We start from the raw sequence: 16498 nt of genomic DNA on the forward strand, positions 1-16498 counted from the left end.
GCCAACATGATAGCTATAGTAGTCATCAGTTTAGTTCATTTTTTTCATCTTCTACTTTAGGCTTGGTTAGCTATGAATTTTATACCTTGTCCTCTCTGGATCAAATATATATACAAGTTCTAACATTCCAAGGATATTGTAGCCAAGGCACTTTAAACAATTTCATGGGGGAAAAAATGCTTAAGGTACTGTTTGATAGCTCAAAAGATTCTGTGAACATAAAGTTAAACAGGTATGCAGTGGTGATATTTCCTCTTTTTTAAATTGGTTTGGTTTTCCAAAACCAATTTAAGTAGCCGGTTTTTTCACAAGCCCCATAAAAGCCAGTGGAAATTGCAGGTGCTTGTGCTTGCAGAGTTTTGGGTGGTTGTTTTCTTTTCCTTTTTTTTTTTTTTTAATTTCAGATTAGGGATAAATCACAAGTCATCCTGATTGTCACTGTCAACACTGTTGTTCTTATATAGAGAATTTAATTAGGCTATCGGTTTTCAGTTCAGTAGGAGGTTAATACTAGTATGTCCCAAGGATCTGTACCATAGTTAGTATTTAATACATTCATTAATTATGCAGAAAGGCAGCAATGAGGGGTAGAACCAAACCAATTATGTCAGCAGGATCTGCAGATGACAAAATTATTTAGTGTAAGTCTCTGTAAGAGAAGGCTGTGATGAACTTCACAGAAACAGAACTGCCAAATTGGCAGCATAATGGTTGATGAAATTCAGGCACTGACATGCATGTTAGAATGAAAAATCTGAATTGCTTGTGTGCATGGCCCTGTTCTAACTTACCACTAACTGTTAAGGGAAGAAAAGCACTCACCTCAATTAAAAACTTCTCAGTGCCCAGCAGCAAACAAAATCTAAATATGTTGTAACAAAAAAAAAAAAAAAAAGCATAGAAAATACTTAAAATACAGTGGAAAAATATTACTTTCAGTTTTACTTTAAACTTTACAATGACTAGGATCATTCCATCTCACATGAGATATGATAGGAGAGAGCCGTGTCTCTCATAATTCCTAAATCCATCTTCAAATCTATTTCGTTTATGATGCAAGAAGCTGGAAGCCCATTCTTATAACACATGTTGGGTTGTGTAGGAATCTGTGAAGATGGTTTGCCTCTCTTTGCTTTTCATTATCAAGCTCAGTGCCATTTGGTGAGATTTCTTGAATGTACTTCTGTCGATTTATCAGGAGATCTACTCTCTACGAGATCATCAGTCTGCTTTTATTCATTTAAGATCACCCTGAGGACGTCAACATCAATCTTCCATTTTATTTCTTCTAATTAGCTGGCATCTTGATGGCACCCTTTCTTAGGTCCTTTACAAAGTACCTTTCCCCACTTGCTATGTTTTGGTTCTATTGAGTAAGTTCTCACTATCTCAAATCAGTTCTTTGCATAATAAGCATACTAATCAGGGGATAAAGAGACAGGAAGATTAATTTATAAATTCATTGGCGTTAGACATGCTAAGGTTAGAGCCAAGGTTAGTTACACTGTAATCAACAGTAATCCTACAAAACTAAATATCTTTGTTGGATGAACGCTGCTTTAGCATGAAATTTCAGGTTTTAATGTTTTCTCTGGTGCAATTGCCAAGCAGTCATTTGTAGTTCTGGTGATAACCCAGAACTGAAACCTCAGAAGGGTATTTGTCAGCAGGTTTTTGTGCAATCTTAAAATGTTCAGTCACTTTAGTAACAGTAGACAAAACTTGTTTTCTTTCTCATGTAAAATGTCTACAAAAAATTGTATGAAACACATGAAAAAAATTATAAGAATCTCCAAATACCCCAGTATTGGCCTATTTTACAGTCATGGAGTTCCATTTAAAATCTGTAAAATTTGTCATTTGAGATGAAAAGCCGAACTGAGCGCCATTGCCATGCAGCCTGGGCCAGCCATGAGGTCACAGTGGGGCTGTGAGGTCACAGAGCTCCGCGGCGATGCACCAGCTATAAATAGCGATGCCTCAGCCCCTAGCCGCAACTGCAGCAGACGCAGTAGCGGTGGCGACAGCGGCACCGGCAGTATCATGTCGTTGCAGGGAGCCATGACTCTTGCTCGCCACCTCAACATCATCCTCCTCCTCCTGGTGACCCTGCATGCCAGGGCTGCCTGGGCTGCACCTTGGCAAGAGCAGGAAGTAGGTAAGCACTCGGCACATTTGCGACCTTTCACGGGCCAGCGGGCTCCTCTCCCTGAGAAGCGTGGATGTGGCTTTTCCCTCGAGTGCTTTGGTGAGGGCTTCCCCTGTGTGTGTGTGAGAGCTGTGAGAGTAAGAATGCCCCCAGGGGCCATATGTTGGCCCACGCGCTCCCTGAGGGGTCTTGTTCATGGCCTGGCTTAAAGAGTGTGTTAGAGAGCTGCCAGGTGCCGGCCAAGAGGTCACCAGGCCCCTCTGCAGCGCTGGCAATCTCCCCGGGGTCTGGCTCCCACGCTGCTACCTGAGCCCCTTCCAGTGCCTGCGGTTCACTAAGGCACAAGCGGATGCCAACAGGCAATGGCAACATTTCCCCTCTGTGCTTGCTTCTAGGTGAGGATGCTGCCAAAGTTTATCGAGATGCATGGCAGGCTGTTGGTTTGGAGCCCTTGGGGCATCCTGCAGGTAAGCGCTCAATGTCCCTTTCCTTGAAAGAAGAAACAGTGTCAATGTGGCAAGAGCTTACTCATGTGCAATTCTCCTGAAGAGCCTCCCAAGGGTTACACCATCCCGAATTCGTTGCTGTCCTCCAGCCTGAGAGCCATCCCACGGGTAAATCAGTGGGAGGAAGCTGCATCTACCCTCTAGGCTTCTTTCCGCCCGAAGAGCAAGTTGCTCCGTCCGTGGCCCATGCGCAGACATGGAGGAGAGCAGAGAGGGAACGGGCCGGGCTCAGAGATGCGCCCTGTGGAGCTTTGCCTTGCAAAGCTGTCTGCTGGCCCTGGGAGCCTGAGCTGCTCCCAGTGCTGGCTGCCAAGCCAGCGGGCTCGTTGGGGTTGAGCTGGGAGCTGGTGTGAGCTCCAGGGAGTCCTTTGTCCCGGCAGCTCCGCACGTGGTTCGTTCCGTCCCAGCATGGTGCCAGTGCAGGCGCACGGTAACTCTTGGCACCATGCTCCTGAGCGGAAGGCAGAGATGAGTGCCGTGGAGGAAGCCCACCTTTGAGTGGCACTCGCTGCCACTTTGATCTGAAGAAGTAACTTGAACTGTGTCACGGCAGCCGTTCTGTCCTGCGCTTCTTTGCAGCCGTGGCTGTCGGCAAAGGTGCTGCAGATTCCCAGCGGGGTTCCAGGACTGAGCCTCTGGGAGATCGCACCATGGGTACGTCATGGCTTTCTCCTCCCTTTGAGATCCGCCAGCTCAAAGCCCAAAGGTCAGCCCGCTGGGCGCCTCTGCAGCTGTGGGGACAGAGATCTGCACGTGTGTGCCGTCTCCTTGCGCGGTCCCCTTACCGCTTCTGCAATCCAGTCCTGCCATTGTAGACCGCAGTAGATGACGGAAGCTGCTTTGGCTGTTCTGTTACAGGTGTGCCTGTAGGAAGGACTCGTCCAGCTCCTCGGCAGTGGGATGCTGCGCGAGGCTGGCATCGCAGGGGTGAGTAGTCTGTCTGTGCTGACCTCACAGGCTAAGCACTGGTTTTCTGTAATTTATTTGGGTGAAACTGAATCGGGTCCTTTCCGTTAAGGTTCTGCAATAGAAAAGTACCGAGCTGAAGGAGAAAACGAGTCCTCGGAGCTAGTTGAGCAACTAAGGCATGTGCTGGAGGAATGGAAGAGAGGACACGGTGGGTACATTTCACTCTGCCTTCGCTGTGAAATTTGGCAGCTGAGCCACAGAGATGGTGCAGAGCCTCTGCTGCCAGTTGTGCTTCAAGCGGAGGGCCAGGGGCAGCTGCTGCCCCAGTTTTGCCGTTACGGCTCGGAGCTGGTTTGTGCAGGCGTCTGCTGGCAGGCAGATTTGAGGGCCTGGCGAGCGCTGAACTTGTGTTCAGCTCACGGGCAGCACTGCTTGCCCACTGGCCCAGTTCCAGGCAGGAGCGAGGTGCCAGGCGACGCCGGCTGCCCTTTCCTGATGCTGGAGGTCGGCGGGGATGCTGGTTCGGCAGGCTTCTTGGGCTGTGCTGCGTCTCCCGTCTGCCGACCGATAGCTGGGATGGGGCAACCGTGACCGTTGCTGGTGCTTACAGGGAAGGGCGGAGGAGCCCTTCTCGAAAGGGCTGTTTCCCTGGCCGGACTGGCTGCAGCTTCTTCCCGTCCTCTTTGAAGGAAGGCATTTTGCATCGCTTTACACGTCGCCAAAAGTGCAACGCAAACCAAAAGATGGCCTGCAATTTCCTGGTCCCCCAGCAGGTCAGGCGTGGCTGTTGCGTGGAGTCGGAACCAGGCGCAGTCTCTTCCCCCAGTGCCCACTCTGGCAAGTCACAGCAGCAGCCAAAGCTGAAAGTGTTTTGGGTTCGAGGCATCGGGACCATGTTCCGCAGATATGGGAAATGTGCCAAATGTCCCTCCCGCTCTAGCTGCATCCCCGAGCTTGCTGTGACTGCCGAGAGGCACAGGAGCAGCACAGAGCGGGATCCCTCCCTGAGCCGAGGTCCACAGCGATGCCCTGACTCCCAGACTAGGCAGAGGCTTAGGGGGAACCTCCCCGTCCTCCTGTGTCCTCTGTGCCTGAGACTCGCTGAGGCTTAACCTTCCCCCTCTGCTTTTTGGCAGTGCCGTCAAAGCCTGGAGAAGACCACCACAGCAAGATAGATCGGGCTTATGAACCGGGCTCAGGTACGGAGCAGTCTTGCTGGGGTCCCCAAGTGGGAGACACATCCTGAAACCTGGGAGGTGCTGCAGGCGGTGCCTGTGCTGGAGAAAAGGCACTAGGGGGAGGGCAAGGCTTCAGGGCCACTTGAGGCCTGAGTCTGTCCCCTGGGGTGTGGGAACTGTCTCACGGGGAGGGAGAGCTGGGGTGGCACTGCCTGCTGCAGGGACGGTTTCTGTCCATGTCACTCAAAGGCTCAAGCAGCTGCGCCCCCCCTGTGCTCCCCTTCTGGCCTTCTGGGTTTGGTTGGGTGGGACACCCTGCCCCAAAGGGTGGGAACGTGCCTCCAGGCACCAGTACGGGGGGGAAACAGAGAATGTCCTGGCCGGATCAATCGTGCTGCACGCTTACCAGTGGTGCGCAGGACGGGCTAACGTTCCTAGTTGCTCCTGCAGACGTGATCAGCGAGAGAACCACAGAGTTTTATGATCCCCCGAGCACCTCAAATGTTCCGGGTCCCAGAGATCCTGGGAAGTTCTCGCTTAAAGGTGCAGTAGCAGCTATTATTTCTCTGCAAGTTCAGATTGTGTTGGGCTGTGTCTGGATCTGGTGGCGAAGGAAGAAGAAAGCGTGAGTACATTTCCCTCCCTCCTCTTCCTCTGATGGCTGCTCAGAGCCACGAAGCATTTCTAGTCAGGCTGCCGCGGAGTGGCAGCCCGCTGGCTGCCCAAAAGCAAGGGCAGGACGAGAAAGAGCGGGGCAAGAGATTGCCCCAGCCAGGGAGGCGCCCAGTAGAGCTGGCTGGTGGTCACCGAACCTGCCCTGAGGAGTCCCCCTGCTCGGGGCTGCCATGAGGTGCGGGTGTCCACGTCGGCCAAGGCGTGCCAGCGGCTCTGCCCGTGCTGGGGAGCCTTGCCAGCTCTGGGCCGTGCTGTGGGGGACAGTCCGTGCGCCCCCTCTGCAGCTGGGCGCCTCAGCGGCCTCCTCTCTCCACAGGCCCGTCGCTGGAGCTTCTAGAGTCCAGCAGGAAACCCATGGCTCTCACTTGCACCTGGACAGCCAGAGCAGCGGCCCTGGCAGCCCTCAGAGCTGGACCGAAAGACAGCAGACACTGCCACCTGAACAACAAGCGTGCTCAGCCTCTCCATGGCCCGGGTGCCCCCCGAGCCCATTCGCAGCCACCCTGGAGCAGAGGAGCCAGACCAGCACCCTCCAGCCCCCTGCCAAACGGCAATGGCCCTCACGCCCCCCGAGCCCATTCCCAGACTCCGTGCATCAGAGGAACCAGGAAAGTGTCTACCAGCTGCAGCAGTCCCCACGTCCTCCACGCCCTCCGCCGCTACCGACAGCTCCGAGCCCACTACCGAGGACTCCGAACCCTCTGAACCCACCGCCACTACTGAGACCTCCGAGCCCTCCAAGCACCCTGCTGCTACCGAGACCTCCGAGCACTCCGAGCCCACCGCCACTACCGAGCCCTCCGAGCCCTGCGAGCCCCCTGCCACTACCGAGCCCTCCGAGCCCCTCGCTGCTACCGAGCCCTCCGAGCACTCTGAGCCTAACGCCGCTACCGAGCCCTCCGAGCCCTGCGAGCCCCCTGCCACTACCGAGCCCTCCGAGCCCCTCACTGCTACCGAGACCTTCGAGCACTCCGAGTCCACCGCCGCTACCAAGCCCTCCGAGCCCCTCACTGCTACCGAGACCTTCGAGCACTCCGAGTCCACCGCCGCTACCAAGCCCTCCGAGCCCCTCACTGCTACCGAGACCTTCGAGCACTCCGAGTCCACCGCCGCTACCAAGCCCTCCGAGCCCTGCGAGCCCCCTGCCACTACCGAGCCCTCCGAGCCCCTCACTGCTACCGAGGCCTCTGAGCACTGTGAGCCCTCCACTGCTACTGAGCCCTCCGAGCCCCTCTCTGCTACAGAGACCTCCGAGCCCACCGAGCCCCCCGCCACTACCGAGCACCCACCACTTTTGAGCCCTCCAAAGCCTCCGACCTCCCACTGCTGCCAAGCCCTCTGAGAACCCTGAGGGCCCTGAGCCTCCTTAGACTCCCACACACCCCTGAGCTCACTGCTCCAGCCGCACAGCAGGGGCTGAAGGCAGCCACACCAGGGTAGGAGCTGGGGCGCACTGAGTAGAGCCCCAACCGACAGCTTCGGGGCTCAGCCGCTGCCCGCCAAAGACAGTGTGACACAGGGCTGTCACACAAGTGTCCAGGGGGTACCAACAGCAAACCAAGCGAGGCACCAGCACCGGCTGGGCTCCACGCCTGGGCGCAGCCGTGGATGCCCACTGTGTCGGCAGGCAGGAGCTGGGCACGGGCACGTGGGGAAAGCCCCAATGGCGGCACTACGCGCTCTGCTCCACAGCTCATCCCTGACTGCCAGCCTGCTGCAAACAGGTCATTAGCCTGAGGGGCAGGTCCTGCCCCTTTCTCCTACAACGCAAGGCACCCTCTGATGCCATCTGGGCTGCTCCTGAAGTGATTAAATTGCTGGGAGAACAGGAAGCGTGGTCAGGTCTCCTTCTCAATACAGTTCTCCTGCGTCGCCTGCAGAGAAACCTCACGGCAAGTGGTGACTAGCGGTAGATGACAGAGCCCTGAGCACCGCCGCTGAACAGCGCCCTGTGGCTGCTCCCGGTCCGAGTGGTAGAGTCCCTTGTGCCAACGAAGAAGCCCTGCCAGGAGTGGTGACAGTAGCTGGGAAGGATAGGTGGTGTTGGCTCCCCGTGTCGGGGACAGATAGGGAGAGGTCTCCTTTCACCAGGCGGGGACTGCCGTTTACATGGACCGCCTGACCACAGTGTTTTGAACATTGTCCTGCCATTGCTCCTGCTCCACCAGCTGCAGAGCTGGAAGCATCAACATTAGCGCAGAGGTCGCTGTGATGCAGTTACTGTGTGACAGAAGGTGTGAAAGCCAGCGTCGCTGCAGCGAGGCTCCAATCCATCCCTTCCCGCTTTGTAGGCTACAGCGTGGCCAGACGTGCATCTAAAGCCTCTGGCTGCTGAGTCTCATGGCTAAGGCAGAGTGAAATACGGGATCATGGAATGTTTGGGGTTGGAAGGGACCTTTACAGGTCATTGAGTCCAACCCCCCTGCAATGAGCGCAGCCATCTTCAACAGGATCACTTTGCTCAGCTGAGCTTGAATGTTTCCAGGGATGGGGCATCCACCACCTCTCTGGGCAACCTGTTCCAGTGTTTCACCACCCTCAGCATAAAAAAAAACCAACCTGCTGTCCTTGTGTCTAGTCTTAATCTGCCCTCTTCCAGCTTCAAACCATTGCCCCTTCTCCCTAGGGCTGCAGGCCCTGCTCAGATCTCTGTCCCCGTCTCTCTGATAAGCGCCCATTAAGTATTGGAAGACCAGAATCAGGTCTCCCCAGAGCCTTCTCTTCGCCAGGCTGAACAACCCCACCTCTCTCAGCCTTTTCTTTTTTCAGAGCAGAGGAGTTCCATCCCTTCGACCTTTTTGGTGGCTTCTTTTGATGCAGCCCAGGCCACGGTTGGCTTTCTGGCCTGCGAGCGCACATTGCTGGTTCATGCCCAGCTGTTCATCCACCAGTACCCCCAAGCCCTTCCTGGCAGGGCGGCTCTCAGTGGTACCGGGCGTTGCCCTGACCCTGGTGCAGGACCTTGCACCTGGCCTTCTTGAGCCTCATGAGGTTCACATGGCCGCTTCTCCAGCTTGACCAGGTCCCTCTGGACAGCAGCCCATCGCTCAGGCGCATCAGCTGCACCACTCAGCTTGGTGTCATCTGCAAGCTTGCTGAGGGTGCACCCGATCCCACTGCCTTATGTCATTGATGAAGCTATTAAACAGTACTGCTCCCAAGAGGGGACCCTGAGGGACACACTCGTCACCAGTCTCCGTCCGCACACTGAGCTGTTCACCACTGCCGTCAGGATGGCACTGTCCAGCCAGTTCCTTATCCACCAAGCAGTCCACGCATCAGATCCACATTTCTCCAATTGATGGAGAAGGATGCTGTGAGAGACAATATCAAAGGCCAAAGAAGCCTGGAGAGACGACAGCCGTAGCTCTTCCCTTGCCCACCGAGGCACTCACCCTACCATAGAAGGCCACTGGGTTGTTCAGGCAACATACACCCACCGTGTGCTCTCTCAAGGTTTCCTTTTGCACGTCAAATACTTTAAGAGAATATTTTTTCTGTTTTATTGATTGACTTTGCCCTTTGAGGACCCCAACAGAAAGTATTCCCTTAAGTTTCACGTGAAGGAGAAAGGGAAGAGTGAAGGCTTCATCTTTCCCGTCAAACAAACGTGACTTGTTAGCCCTGGGGTCCCCCAAGGCGCCAAACCGGGCTCCAGCCGGGAAGGTGCGCACAGGAGGGGATCTGGCACTTGAGGCTGAAATCATTCACTCCTCAGCCTCGTGAGCTGTTGCTAACAGCACCGGAGGAGGTCAGAAATGCCCTGGCTGCGCTCCCCAGGTCATCTGGGGCACTGTGAGCTCCGCGCTGCCCCTGTGACAGTGCCCGGAAAAGAGGGCAGAGCTGCGGGCTCAGCCCCAGGTGGGACTGTGTGCCAGCCCTTGGACGGAGCTGCCCGACGGGGCGTGCTCCCCAGCCGGGGCAGCTGCCCGGCTGTGCTCCAGCGGCTCTCCCTGAGCACCATTGCCATGCAGCCTGGGCCGGCCCTGGAGGTCACAGTGGGGCTGCGATCTGACAGTGGGGCTGTGAGGTCACGGAGCTCCACGGCGATGCACCAGCTATAAGTACCCACGCCTCAGCCCCCAGCCGCAACTGCACCACATGCAGCAGCAGCGGTGACAGCAGCACAGGATCATGTGGCTGAAGGGAGCCATGGCCCTCATTCAGCACTGCCTCCTCCTCCTCTCCTCCTGGAGGCCCTACGTGCCAGGGCTGCCTGGGCTGCACCTTGGCAAGAGCAGGAAGCAGGTAAGCACTCGGCACATTTGCGACCTTTCACGGGCCAGCGGGCTCCTCTCCCCGAGAAGCGTGGATGTGGCTTTTCCCTCGAGCGCTTTGGTGAGGGCTTCCCCTGTGTGTGTGAGAGCTGTGCGGGTAAGAATGCCCCCAGGGGCCCTATGTTGGCCCACGTGCTCTGAGGGGTCTTGTTCATGGCATGGCTAAAGAGTGTGTTGGAGAGCTGCCAGGTGCCGGCCAAGAGGTCACCAGGCCCCTCTGCAGCGCTGGCAATCTCCCCGGGGTCTGGCTCCCACGCTGCTACCTGAGCCCCTTCCAGTGCCTGCGGTTCACTAAGGCACAAGCGGATGCCAACAGGCAATGGCAACATTTCCCCTCTGTGCTTGCTTCTGGGTGAGGATGCTGCCAAAGTTTATCGAGATGCATGGCAGGCTGTTGGTTTGGAGCCCTTGGGGCATCCTGCAGGTAAGCGCTCTATGTCCCTTTCCTTGAAAGAAGAAACAGTGTCAATGTGGCAAGGGCTTACTCATGTGCAATTCTCCTGAAGAGCCTCCCAAGGGTTACACCATCCCGAATTCGTAGCCCGTTGCTGCCTCCAGCCTGAGAGCCATCCCACGGGTAAATCAGTGGGAGGAAGCTGCATCTACCCTCTAGGCTTCTTTCCGCCTGAAGAGCAAGTTGCTCCGTCCGTGGCCCATGCGCAGACATGGAGGAGAGCAGAGAGGGAACGGGCCGGGCTCAGAGATGCGCCCTGTGGAGCTTTGCCTTGCAAAGCTGTCTGCTGGCCCCTGCGAGTCATCTGAGTTCTTAAGGCAAATGTTGGAGGAACAGGAGAGAGGACACGGTGGGCACATTTCACTCTGCCTTCGCTGTGAAATTTGGCAGCTGAGCCACAGAGATGGTGCAGAGCCTCTGCTGCCAGTTGTGCTTCAAGCGGAGGGCCAGGGGCGGCTGCTGCCCCAGTTTTGCCATTACGGCTCGGAGCTGGTTTGTGCAGGCGTCTGCTGGCAGGCAGATTTGAGGGCCTGGCGAGCGCTGAACTTGTGTTCAGCTCACGGGCAGCACTGCTTGCCCACTGGCCCAGTTCCAGGCAGGAGCGAGGTGCCAGGCGACGCCGGCTGCCCTTTCCTGATGCTGGAGGTCGGTGGGGATGCTGGTTCGGCAGGCTTCTTGGGCTGTGCTGCTCTCCCGTCTGCCGACCGATAGCTGGGATGGGGCAACCGTGACCGTTGCTGGTGCTTACAGGGAAGGGGGAGGAGCCCTTCTCGAAAGGGCTGTTTCCCTGGCCGGACTGGCTGCAGCTTCTTCCCGTCCTCTTTGAAGGAAGGCATTTTGCATCGCTTTACACGTCGCCAAAAGTGCAACGCAAACCAAAAGATGGCCTGCAATTTCCTGGTCCCCCAGCAGGTCAGGCGTGGCTGTTGCGTGGAGTCGGAACCAGGCGCAGGCTCTTCCCCCAGTGCCCACTCTGGCAAGTCACAGCAGCAGCCAAAGCTGAAAGTGTTTTGGGTTCTAGGCATCGGGACCATGTTCCGCAGATATGGGAAATGTGCCAAATGTCCCTCCCGCTCTAGCTGCATCCCTGAGCTTGCTGTGACTGCCGAGAGGCACAGGAGCAGCACAGAGCGGGATCCCTCCCTGAGCCGAGGTCCACAGCGATGCCCTGACTCCCAGACTAGGCAGAGGCTTAGGGGGAACCTCCCCGTCCTCCTGTGTCCTCTGTGCCTGAGACTCGCTGAGGCTTAACCTTCCCCCTCTGCTTTTTGGCAGTGCCGTCAAAGCCTGGAGAAGACCACCACAGCAAGATAAATCGGGCTTATGAACCGGGCTCAGGTACGGAGCAGTCTTGCTGGGGTCCCCAAGTGGGAGACACATCCTGAAACCTGGGAGGTGCTGCAGGCGGTGCCTGTGCTGGAGAAAAGGCACTAGGGGGAGGGCAAGGCTTCAGGGCCACTTGAGGAGGCCTGAGTCTGTCCCCTGGGGTGTGGGAACTGTCTCACGGGGAGGGAGAGCTGGGGTGGCACTGCCTGCTGCAGGGACGGTTTCTGTCCGTGTCACTCAAAGGCTCAAGCAGCTGCGCCCCCCCTGTGCTCCCCTTTGGCCTTCTGGGTTTGGTTGGGTGGGACACCCTGCCCCAAAGGGTGGGAACGTGCCTCCAGGCACCAGTACGGGGGGGAAAGAGAGAATGTCCTGGCCGGATCAATCGTGCTGCACGCTTACCAGTGGTGCGCAGGACGGGCTAACTTTTCAAATTGCTCCTACAGACGTGATCAGCGAGAGAACTGCAAGGGCTGATGATCCCCCAAACACCGCAAGTCCTCTCTGTCCCCAAGATGCGCGGAGGCACTGTATGATAGCCACAGCAGCAACCATGCTTTCCGTGCCAGTTGGAATAGTGTTGGTCTGTGTCATCATCCGGTGGTGGATGAAGAAAGAAGAGTGAGTTGTTGATTCCCCCGACACTGCTTCCTTCGATGGCTGCTCAGAGCCACGAAGCATTTCTAGTCAGGCTGCCCAAAAGATAGGGCAGGACGAGAAAGAGCGGGGCAAGAGATTGCCCCAGCCAGGGAGGCGCCCAGTAGCGCTGGCTGGTGGCCACCGAACCTGCCCTGAGGAGTCCCCCTGCTCGGGGCTGCCATGAGGTGCGGGTGTCCACGTCGGCCAAGGCGTGCCAGCGGCTCTGCCCGTGCTGGGGAGCCTTGCCAGCTCTGGGCCGTGCTGTGGGGGACAGTCCGTGCGCCCCCTCTGCAGCTGGGCACCTCAGCGGCCTCCTCTCTCCACAGGCCCGTCGCTGGAGCTTCTAGAGTCCAGCAGAAAACCCATGGCTCTCGCTTCCGCCCGGACAGCAAGAGCAGCCGCGCAAGCACCCCTCAGAGCTGCACCCAAAGACAGCAGAGGACACTGCCGCCTGAACAACGAGCGCGCTCATCTCCCACGGCCCCCGCGACCGCCTCCCCCATTCGCAGCCGCCTTTCAGCAGAGGAGCCAGACCAGCACCCTCCAGACCCCAGCCAAAGGGGAACGGCCTCCACGCCCCCGAACCCATCTCCGGCCGCCCTTCAGATGAGCCATACCAGCACCCCCAGCACCCACCAAATGGGACTGCCCTCGCCCCCCCCAAGCCCATTCCTGGAATCTTTGCATCAGATGAACCAGGAAAGTGTCTCCAGATGCAGCAGTCCCACGTCCTCCGAGACCTCCACCGCTACTGAGACCTCCAAGCCCACCGAGCCCCCCGCCACTACCGAGCACCCACCACTTTGAGCCTCCAAGGCCTCCGACCTCCCACTGCTGCAAGCCCTCTGAGACCCCTGAGGGCCCTGAGCCTCCTTAGACCCCACACACCCCTGAGCTCACTGCTCCAGCCGCACCAGGGGCTGAAGGCAGCCACACCAGGGTAGGAGTGGGGGTGCACTGACAGAGCCCAGCCGACAGCTTCGGGGCTCAGCCGCTGCCCGCCAAAGACAGTGTGACACAGGGCTGTCACACAAGTGTCCAGGGGGTACCAACAGCAAACCAAGCGAGGCACCAGCACCGGCTGGGCTCCACGCCTGGGCGCAGCCGTGGATGCCCACTGTGTCGGCAGGCAGGAGCTGGGCACGGGCACGTGGGGAAAGCCCCAATGGCGGCACTACGCGCTCTGCTCCACAGCTCACCTGACTGCCAGCCTGCTGCAACAGGTCATTAGCCTGAGGGGCAGGTCCTGCCCTTTCTCCTACAACGCAAGGCACCCTCTGATGCCATCCGGGCTGCTCCTGAAGTGATTAAAGAGCTGGGAGAACAGGAAGCGTGGTCAGGTCTCCTTCTGATACGGTTCTCCTGCGTGGACCGCAGAGAAACCTCACGGCAAGTGGTGACTAGCGGTAGATGACAGAGCCCTGAGCACCGCCGCTGAACAGCGCCCTGCGGCTGCTCCCGGTCCGAGTGGTAGAGTCCCTTGTGTCAACGAAGAAGCCCTGCCAGGAGTGGTGACAGTAGCTGGGAAGGATAGGTGGTGTTGGCTCCCCGTGTCGGGGACAGATAGGGAGAGGTCTCCTTTCACCAGGCGGGGACTGCCGTTTACATGGACCGCCTGACCACAGTGTTTTGAACATTGTCCTGCCATTGCTCCTGCTCCACCAGCTGCAGAGCTGGAAGCATCCACATTAGCAGAGGTCGCTGTGATGCAGTTACTGTGTGACAGAAGGTGTGAAAGCCAGCGTCGCTGCAGCGAGGCTCCAATCCATCCCTTCCCGCTTTGTAGGCTACAGCGTGGCCAGACGTGCATCTAAAACCTCTGGCTGCTGAGTCTCATGGCTAAGGCAGAGTGAAATACGGGATCATGGAATGTTTGGGGTTGGAAGGGACCTTTACAGGTCATTGAGTCCACCCCCCTGCAATGAGCGCAGCCATCTTCAATGGGATCACTTGTTGGGGTCTGCAGCGGGTCTACAGACAAATTAGTTGACTTCAAAGGCTTAGTCGTGTACCTTGAAGACAGCCACAAATTGCCAGGTACGTAAACAGGATGTGAAGAACCGTAACTTAGAACCACAGCACACGGGCACCTACAGCAACAGCAAATAGCAAGCAAGAAGAAGAACACAAACACCTTTCAGGGTCAGACACATGTAATGCTAAGATATAAATCATTTGTATAAGCAATAAAGGCCATTTTGTTGATCCCAGCCATGCAGCCATAGTGTTTTTTCAGTCCGCCTCGACTTGGATCACCACAATCACTTTGCTCAGCTGAGCTTGAATGTTTCCAGGGATGGGGCGTCCACACTCTCTGGGCAACCTGTTCCAGTGTTTCACCACCCTCAGCATAAAAAAAAAACCAACCTGCTGTCCTTGTGTCTAGTCTTAATCTGCCCTCTTCCAGCTTCAAACCATTGCCCCTTCTCCCTAGGGCTGCAGGCCCTGCTCAGATCTCTGTCCCCGTCTCTCTGATAAGCGCCCATTAAGTACTGGAAGACCAGAATCAGGTCTCCCCAGAGCCTTCTCTTCGCCAGGCTGAACAACCCCACCTCTCTCAGCCTTTTCTTTTTTCAGAGCAGAGGAGTTCCATCCCTTCGATCTTTTTGGTGGCTTCTTTTGATGCAGCCCAGGCCACGGTTGGCTTTCTGGCCTGCGAGCGCACATTGCTGGTTCATGCCCAGCTGTTCATCCACCAGTACCCCCAAGCCCTTCCTGGCAGGGCGGCTCTCAGTGGTACCGGGCGTTGCCCTGACCCTGGTGCAGGACCTTGCACCTGGCCTTCTTGAGCCTCATGAGGTTCACATGGGCCGCTTCTCCAGCTTGACCAGGTCCCTCTGGACAGCAGCCCATCGTCAGCGCATCAGCTGCACCACTCAGCTTGGTGTCATCTGCAAGCTTGCTGAGGGTGCACCCGATCCCACTGCCTTATGTCATTGATGAAGCTATTAAACAGTACTGCTCCCAAGAGGGGACCCTGAGGGACACACTCGTCACCAGTCTCCGTCCGCACACTGAGCTGTTCACCACTGCCGTCAGGATGGCACTGTCCAGCGCATTCCTTATCCACCAAGCAGTCCACGCATCAGATCCACATTTCTCCAATTGATGGAGAAGGATGCTGTGAGAGACAATATCAAAGGCCAAAGAAGCCTGGAGAGATGACAGCCGTAGCTCTTCCCTTGCCCACCGAGGCACTCACCCTACCATAGAAGGCCACTGGGTTGTTCAGGCAACATACACCCACCGTGTGCTCTCTCAAGGTTTCCTTTTGCACGTCAATACTTTAAGAGAATATTTTTTCTGTTTTATTGATTGACTTTGCCCTTTGAGGACCCCAACAGAAAGTATTCCCTTAAGTTTCACGTGAAGGAGAAAGGGAAGAGTGAAGGCTTCATCTTTCCCGTCAAACAAACGTGACTTGTTAGCCCTGGGGTCCCCCAAGGCGCCAAACCGGGCTCCAGCCGGGAAGGTGCGCACAGGAGGGGATCTGGCACTTGTCTTGAGGCTGAAATCATTCACTCCTCAGCCTCGTGAGCTGTTGCTAACAGCACCGGAGGAGGTCAGAAATGCCCTGGCTGCGCTCCCCAGGTCATCTGGGGCACTGTGAGCTCCGCGCTGCCCCTGTGACAGTGCCCGGAAAAGAGGGCAGAGCTGCGGGCTCAGCCCCAGGTGGGACTGTGTGCCAGCCCTTGGACGGAGCTGCCCGACGGGGCGTGCTCCCCAGCCTGGGAGGGCAGCTGCCCCGGCTGTGCTCCAGCGGCTCTCCCGTGAGCCATTGCCATGCAGCCTGGGCCGGCCCTGAGGTCACAGTGGGGCTGCGATGTGACAGTGGGGCTGTGAGGTCACGGAGCTCCACGGCGATGCACCAGCTATAAGTACCCACGCCTCAGCCCCCAGCCGCAACTGCACCACATGCAGCAGCAGCGGTGACAGCAGCACAGGATCATGTGGCTGAAGGGAGCCATGGCCCATTCAGCACTGCCTCCTCCCTCCTCCTCCTGGAGGCCCTACGTGCCAGGGCTGCCTGGGCTGCACCTTGGCAAGAGCAGGAAGCAGGTAAGCACTCGGCACATTTGCGACCTTTCACGGGCCAGCGGGCTCCTCTCCCCGAGAAGCGTGGATGTGGCTTTTCCCTCAACGCTTTGGTGAGGGCTTCCCCTGTGTGTGTGAGAGCTGTGCGGGTAAGAATGCCCCCAGGGGCCCTATGTTGGCCCACACGCTCTGAGGGGTCTTGTTCATGGCATGGCTTAACGAGCGTGTTGGAGAGCTGCCAGGTGCCGGCCAAGAGGTCACCAGGCCCCTCTGCAGCGCTGGCAATCTCCCCGGGGTCTGGCTCCCACGCTGCTACCTGACCCCTTCCAGTGCCTGCGGTTCACTAAGGCACA

General features: G+C 57.0%; 1 protein-coding gene across 7 annotated transcripts in view; it reads left to right on the forward strand.

The window, feature by feature from the left end:
* LOC119147491 (vegetative cell wall protein gp1-like) overlaps positions 1 to 16498 on the forward strand; it is a 516692-nt gene that overhangs the window by 9398 nt on the left and 490796 nt on the right. Inside the window, exons 1-8 of one of the 7 annotated variants that reach the window (XM_037386591.1) lie at positions 966 to 2158; positions 2545 to 2616; positions 3235 to 3309; positions 3514 to 3582; positions 3674 to 3772; positions 4701 to 4763; positions 5193 to 5367; positions 5734 to 9105. In XM_037386591.1, coding sequence (XP_037242488.1) covers positions 1894 to 2158; positions 2545 to 2616; positions 3235 to 3309; positions 3514 to 3582; positions 3674 to 3772; positions 4701 to 4763; positions 5193 to 5367; positions 5734 to 6715 — 1800 coding nt within the window. In that variant the 5' untranslated portion in view covers positions 966 to 1893 and the 3' untranslated portion in view covers positions 6716 to 9105. Of the gene's footprint in view, positions 1 to 944; positions 2159 to 2544; positions 2617 to 3234; positions 3310 to 3513; positions 3583 to 3673; positions 3773 to 4700; positions 4764 to 5192; positions 5368 to 5733; positions 9106 to 9863; positions 10119 to 11423; positions 11487 to 11917; positions 12093 to 16498 lie in introns of those variants that run through there. The other 6 variants (XM_037386595.1, XM_037386599.1, XM_037386592.1 and 3 more) reach the window with 6 other exon arrangements.

Source organism: Falco rusticolus, chromosome 4 (genome assembly GCF_015220075.1).
Source record: "Falco rusticolus isolate bFalRus1 chromosome 4, bFalRus1.pri, whole genome shotgun sequence".
In the NCBI taxonomy this organism is placed as follows: domain Eukaryota; kingdom Metazoa; phylum Chordata; class Aves; order Falconiformes; family Falconidae; genus Falco; species Falco rusticolus.